The sequence below is a fragment of the Corvus brachyrhynchos genome, unplaced genomic scaffold, assembly GCF_000691975.1.
Source record: "Corvus brachyrhynchos isolate BGI_N302 unplaced genomic scaffold, ASM69197v1 scaffold139, whole genome shotgun sequence".
NCBI lineage: Eukaryota > Metazoa > Chordata > Aves > Passeriformes > Corvidae > Corvus > Corvus brachyrhynchos.
Window position 1 is genome coordinate 1,674,903 of NW_008246062.1, and position 6,794 is coordinate 1,681,696.

At 41.8% G+C, this 6,794-nt stretch overlaps 1 protein-coding gene and 1 long non-coding RNA gene across 6 annotated transcripts in view; both read left to right on the top strand.

The window, feature by feature from the left end:
* The window catches only part of UBAP2 (ubiquitin associated protein 2), a 75,570-nt gene that overhangs the window by 45,233 nt on the left and 23,543 nt on the right, over positions 1 to 6,794 (top strand). For 3 of the 5 annotated variants that reach the window (XM_017746584.1, XM_017746586.1, XM_008643012.2), the window contains 4 exons: positions 1,209 to 1,275; positions 1,964 to 2,159; positions 3,373 to 3,464; positions 4,354 to 4,404. In XM_017746584.1, the coding sequence (XP_017602073.1) occupies positions 1,209 to 1,275; positions 1,964 to 2,159; positions 3,373 to 3,464; positions 4,354 to 4,404 (406 nt within the window). The remainder of the gene's footprint in view (positions 1 to 1,208; positions 1,276 to 1,963; positions 2,160 to 3,372; positions 3,465 to 4,353; positions 4,405 to 6,794) is intronic. The other 2 variants (XM_017746585.1, XM_017746587.1) reach the window with 1 other exon arrangement.
* The window catches only part of LOC108449706, a 5,434-nt gene continuing 3,063 nt past the window's right edge, over positions 4,424 to 6,794 (top strand). Inside the window, exon 1 of the long non-coding RNA XR_001865971.1 lies at positions 4,424 to 6,463. This is a non-coding gene — a long non-coding RNA (uncharacterized LOC108449706). The remainder of the gene's footprint in view (positions 6,464 to 6,794) is intronic.

Sequence of the window (6,794 nt, forward strand, 5' to 3'; positions counted from 1 at the left end):
AATCTCAGCCATCATCATGATGCCTGAATTCCAAACGTGTCTGACATGGTAGAGCTGGTGTCTGTGTCTCTACCATAGGTCAGATGCTGAATTAAGGCTTATTAAAAGAGCTGGGAAGAGTGGGTGAGGGAGTGGTATAAAACTCTTACGTTGCACTGAACTACATTTTCACTTGCTCCCCAAAGTGCTGTTGTTGTAATTTCTGCAGAGAGGGGACAGTTTTCAAAGTTAGTTTATGAAACTGCCAACGTTTATTCTGGGCCTTGAAGAGCTACCAGAGTGTTTGCCCTTAAATTAGGTCATGTAGTGTAGCCATCAGCTTTGGTGTGAAAACTGCTGTGTTTTCTTGTGGCTATTTCCAGAGAGAGCACTAAAATAATTTTGCTCTTAGGATCTCTCCTGCTTCTTGTTTAATAAGGAGGGTCTTTTTTGAGCACCAAAATATACATGTGTTTTATATCTTCATTTTGATTACTTTTGTTCAATGTTGTCAGTTTATTGCATACTGTATAACAGTAGGTTACATTCTTCACCTCGAATATAAGGTATAACTTGTCAGTGTAAATGTTTAAGAGGTACTTCCAGTCACCTTTCAGGGAGGCATTTGAAGATCTCTGGATGAATTATGGGGCAAATACCTTGCAGTTCTAATTGGTCGAGTTAACGTTACGCAGCTCAAAATGTGAGAAATACCGTAGTGAGTCTAACCAAAGCACTGCCTCACTTAAAACCTGTCCCCCATGGCAAGAAACAGCAGGGAAAGAATGAGAAACAGGGCTTGTGCTTGTGTGAACCTAGTTTTGATTTTGCACACTGTGTCATGGAGTCATTGCTATATGATTCCTGAAGCAACTATAGTTTTTCTAAAGATACAGGAAATTGAAAAATACAAATGAATGGTGCTTTAGATATTTCTTGTTAGCAATAGTGACTCTGTACTTTAATTTTTTCATTAAAAGATAATAGAATACTGATTAAAGGAAAAAGTGCCTGTAGAGGTGTCTGTATTTGTACATGCCTGTGTGTGTAATATGTGTATATATACACACACTCTTACATGTATTTGTCTTTTACCACTCTGTGTATGTGTATGTGCACACACATATTGAATTTTTATTCTTTAACTCAGGTCCTACTGCATATCTGTATTTGTTAAAAATAGTTCTAGGGAAAATTAATTTTATGAATTCTTTACTATTTCCTTCCAGCTCCCTTTCCAATCATCAGAGCAGCCTCTCTCCTGCCTCAGTGTTGTCTACAAGCACATCACATGTGGTAAGTCCTGTTAGTATTAAAACAGATGCTTGGCATATAGTCAGTTTATCTCATAATTAGGACCCTCTCTTAAAGTTTGATGTGTCCTGGTACCCCAAGAACCAAAACAAGAGCCTTACCTCAGGGAAGAAGGAATGTCAGCCCTCTAGTGGAGAAAAAGTGATTACCACTTGTGATTTGTACTAGATCAGGAATAGCTATGATAGAGGCTTGCCAAACGTTACACAGTTGCGAGGGAAATTGTCATGCCAGCCAGGGGGATGAAATAAAAAAAACTTTTTGCTTGTAACTAGTTTATTAAAAAAAACAACAAACCAAAACCAGACTTCAGAGTAGTGATCTGAAATGTCTCCAAATGCGGACTGTTAGCAGTCTGCATTGGAGAGGTTAGCTGACAAAATGCAGGTGATGGCATGATATACGTTACGTTGCACTTACTGCAGTGTAACTTTGTGATGGTGTGGCAATTTGAATTTAGCTCTCATGCAATAGTTTTCCTTAAATCACAAAAACATCACAAGCATGCAACTTAGTTGCTTGCCTACTATGTAGATAATGCATATCTTTTGCATGTGCTTCTGTTACTTTAAAAGTTTCTGGTTTTTTTTTTTATTTTTCCCTTTTACCAGCATTTTCTGCTGTGGTTTATTTGCTCTGTGATCCTCATTCTTTTTGTCTCCTTTTCTAGCACACTAGTATTGAGAACACAACTTCGCTCCAGCCCTCAACAACCTTTTCAACTGCTTCAACCTCAGCCACTAGCACCACCTCCTCGGTTGTCAGCATGGCAAGCAGTATGAACACTACAAACAGCCTTGGCCTGAGCGTTACCAGTGTGTCTATACCAGCTGCTACCACACGGGCAGCTCCCTTAGTATCTTCAGGTTGGCAATATTGACAGATCGCATGGATAGACAGAGCATTTCAGTCAGAAGGGCTATGAGTTGAGCATCTCGCCAGCCATAACAACGCTAAGAAGTCCACACTCTTCACTGGCATTTCCAGCATGCTGTATTTGCTGGCTTATGAAATAAAGTTGCCTGATTTTATGTATTTGAAATATTTGTTAGGGTGTTATGTGGCATTTATATAGCACATTCTGTCCCAAAAGAGCTTTATAAATACACACCAGAGCAGTTCTGACTTGGGAAGTTTTGGGCTAGAAAATTCACCCAGTTTGTATTCCAAGTTGTGATCAGCTCCTGACTATGAGTTTGCATTAGCTGTAGTTTCAGTCTTTTCTGTGATGTGACTTCATATGGCAGTATCAGAATATACTGCAGTGTCCACATCCCTACTACCACTTCCACAGAAAGGAAAAGAAATTGCACAGCAAATAGCACTTCAGAAGGAGGGTCCATGGAGAAAGAAGGCTGGGAGGCTTCTTGCACTGAAGTGGAAGTGATGCTAAATTCTCTTTCTTCTCTGACAAACCTGAACTGCTAAAAGGAAATCTTATAGAGAGAAGTGAGTGATGTAATATTAAGGATCAGGCTTGGTTACAAGAGGATTTCTCATTTCTATAGCTTGTAAATGAAGTGTCTTATGACTGGCCAAAGTACAATGTTCTTTTACTGTTCTGCCTCCTGGCACTGCATCATGAAGGCAGCTGAAACCATTTCAGTCTTCTCTTTGCTATTCCTAGCTGTAGTAAGTCACCCACAGAAAGTATGCTGGCAACATTTAGTACTTTCCAGTCTATTGCTGGTGGTAAAGGGAATGTGTTGACAGAGCAGAAAATGAAAGGAGAGAATTTGCTTTCTCAGATTGAGAATGATTTCTAAATTTGCCTCAGGAAAGGACTAAGGAAAAGAGAAGTTTCTGTAATTCTTGTAATCTTCTTGGACAAAGCAAATGACAAAATCAGGCTATTTTCTGATAGGAATGTTTTCAGGCTTAAGTAGCCTGTGCTTTCCCTCCCTTGAGGCATGGTTAAACTCTTCAGGCTATTTTGAGTATATTCATCAAACAGCACAAAATCTGCTCTTTATAAGCTAAGACAGCACAGCTGCCAGAACTTGTGAGCTATCTTGTCTCAATGCTGAAGCCTTTTCTTTTCTAAAGGCTTGTTAAAGTGTCTATATTTTGGTTCTACAGGCAAAGCTCCCCCAAACCTGCCCCAAGGTGTACCACCCTTGTTGCATAACCAGTATATTGTGGGACCTGGAGGACTTCTGCCTGCCTACCCAGTAAGCAGTTTCATTGTTTGTCTTTGGTTTCTTAGCCCTTGGCTCAAGTCGGCCCTCCAGACCTGCTACTGTCTATGCCAAGGCATTTCTGGTGGCACATGTTGCGCCTGGAATTCTTGTTCCAAATGCTAAAGAACATCTGAAATATGTTCAATAGAGGCTTATTGTTGATTGTAAACTGCAGAGCTTTTGGTACAGACCTGATCTGGCTGCTGTTGAAGCTACATGGGTGTGGCTATGGTTTTCAGTGTTACTAGGTTTTAGGCCCTTGGAATAAATTTAGACTCCTTTAGGTTTGTGTTACTGGAATGGATTTGCCATAGTAGTGACGGAAATGTACCATGTGTCCTGTCTGTCATGGTTTGAAAGACTGCACATAGCTCTTTGATGTCTGACCAGCATCAACGTATTTTTGGTTATCTGTTTGTTGAAACCAAAACTTTATACCAGTAACTTTTCTATATGAAACCAAATGTGAGGAGATACTCAGGAGGTTGCTTTGTGGTTAAGTCATCAACTCTTTAATCTTACTGCTCTTTGAAGCAATGATTACAGCAAAGAGAGCTGTTGTTCTTTCTCCCAAATCTGAATGCCTGGTAGATTTTTTGTAAGTTCAGGAATGATGTGTCTGTAAAAACTGTATTGAAGATGGGACAGTCAAACTCTCCTCAGTGGACATTGTCACCAGGAAACATCAGAGTGACAAGCCTTTTTAACTTCAGTTCTACTCTCCTTGAAATGCTACAGTGCCCCATGATAGCACAATGCAACATACGGCTGTAGACCTTTACCACAGAATGGGTTTAAGTCAAACTCAGTTCAAAGCCCCGAATTGACCAGCATCAGAAAAAAGTGTTATAATGATGTTGTATTTTTATCTGTCTTTAAGCAGATTTATGGTTATGATGATCTCCAGATGCTTCAATCCAGACTGCCAATGGTAAGTAAATTACTTGATTTATTTAATTTTAAGCAAGTTGTCTTCAGTGTTGATCATTTGTGCCACGTAAATCACCACTTAATGGTGATTAAGAGCTTTTCCTTATGTTCTATATTCTGGTTTTTTAAATACCTGGTTTTTAAATTTACAACAGGACTGTGTAAATTGATAAAGAGCAACTGTTGCATCATGCATTTGTCTGTCTGCAAAATCTCTAAATAGACGCAAGTGTGCTTTGTGCTTCTGAGTGGAGAAATTGCTAATTGTTGTAGCAACATTATGACATTTTGTCTAATCTAGTTGAAGTCTGAGCATAAATGTTTCCTTTTACCAAGAGGTAAGGTTGAACACCAAGTACACAACTTGGTAGCCAGTAGGTGTATGTGACAGGTTTTGGAGGTGCTCATAGGTGTAGATCTTTGCATATGCATTGTGGCAAGAGATGCAAGTGAGCTGCAGGAGGGAGAGTGTGACAAGTTTTTTTCCTTATCTGGATCCAGCATGCAGGTGACGTTTGGCAAAAAGGCATGTGAAACAGGCTGAGCTCCCAGATGGATTCAAAAAGGGTCTCAATCTAGATTGCAGAATTATGAAGAATTTTCCTATCAGAAATGTAGGACAAGGAACTTGGGGAAAAGGTTTGGTAGTAGGTAACTGAGAAGAGTTATATACTAGAGTGATGCAGTGTATCTATAGAGGCAGACATGGAGCAGTGATCTGAGAAGAGTGGATGAAGGCCATAATGTAAGGCCCAAAGAAGTACCAGGTATTCAATGTAAAGCTTGGAGCAGCTAGAGTCAGATGGTTTAAGGTGAGTACAGGGACGACTCAGACAAAGCCCTGTCAGACTGCAATTATTTTTGTGGCAACAAAATGGCAAAATATTTGAAGTTGCAGGGCCAGGAGACACCTATTGTAATGTGTTAACACTGGCTAGATGCCTGGTGGCCACCAAGCTGCTCTATCACTCCCCTCCTCATCTGGTCAAGGGTCAAAATACATCCTGAAAGGCACGTGGGGTGAGACAAGGACAGGGAGAAATCACTCACTGGCTGTGGTCACGGGCAAAGGAGACTTGACATGGGGAAATTAGTTTTAACTCACTAGCAATCAAATCAGGGCAATGAGTAAGTAGATCATTAAATAAAACCAAATCTACAGAACACCTTCCCCTCACCTCTCATGTTTTCCTGGACTCAGTTTCACTCCTGATTGTCTCTGCCTTCATCTCCCAGGTGGCATAGGAGGATGGGGAGTGGGACTGCCTTCTGTGCCATCACACTTCTGCTCCTTCCTCCTCACTCTTCCTTGCTCCCATTTTGGCTCCACAATCCTCCAAAACTTCAACATGAGTCCTAAAATATTTTCTGTTGGAAGAGGTAATCTGATTGCAAGCACCTCTGCCATGGAAAGGGAAACCTTCTCCTGGACAGTGTTGCACAAAGACCCATCCAGTCTGGCCTTGAACATTTTAAGGGATGTGTTAACCTGGCTATGTGTGGGTACTTGCTCCAGTGCCTCACAATCCACATAGTAAAAAATTTCTTCCTAATGTCTGATCTAAACCTCCTCTGTTTCGGTGTAATGATATTCTATGGAGTCCATTACCTGGACTTACGGGCACTGTTCCAAATTTAGATTGCATCTTTCTTCTAAGCTCCCTTGAAATGTTGAAAGGCCATGGTAAAGTCTGCCAGAGCGCGTGACCTGGTCTGCCTGGACTTGTGCAAAGTGTTTGACGCCGTCCCGCACAACGTCCTTCTCTCTAAGTCAGAGAGCCATGGATTGGATGGATGGATTGGATGGATTGGATGGATTGGATGGATGGATTAAATGGATGGATGGATGGAGCACTCTGTGGATAAAGCAGATGAGCTGCAGTGGTGCTTTCCAGCCGTCTCCTGTCTTTATTTTTGTGGTTCTGTGGTGTTGGGCAAATGCTGGGAATGTTTTTCCAAAGAGGTTGCTGCACAAACCTGCTTGGGCAGGTGGCAGTGAGAAGAGTGGGTAGGGGCTGTGCGGAGCCCTTTCTGGAGCCGGGCTGGGAGTAGAGGAGTAGGTGTTGAGTAGAGGTGGCTTTCCGCCGGCCGAAAGGCTGAGTTTGCAGAGTTAGTGAGACGAGAGGCAGCGGCAAGTGTCTTGTCAGAGGTCTTTATTTTCAGTGGCATAAAAAAGTGAATAAATAAGTGAATAAATAAATAAATAAATAAATAAATGAATAAATAAGTAGAGAGAGTCCTTTGCCCAAATCGATGGGAGAGGCTGTATGAATGGAGGCGCAGCGGTAGCAGGCTGCGGGTGCCGTGCGGTTGTTGCAGCCGTGTCTGTTGTCCCAGGAGAGGGGGGGCGTGAGGCACGGGGGGGGTTTGGGGCGTCGGGGGGGGGGGGGG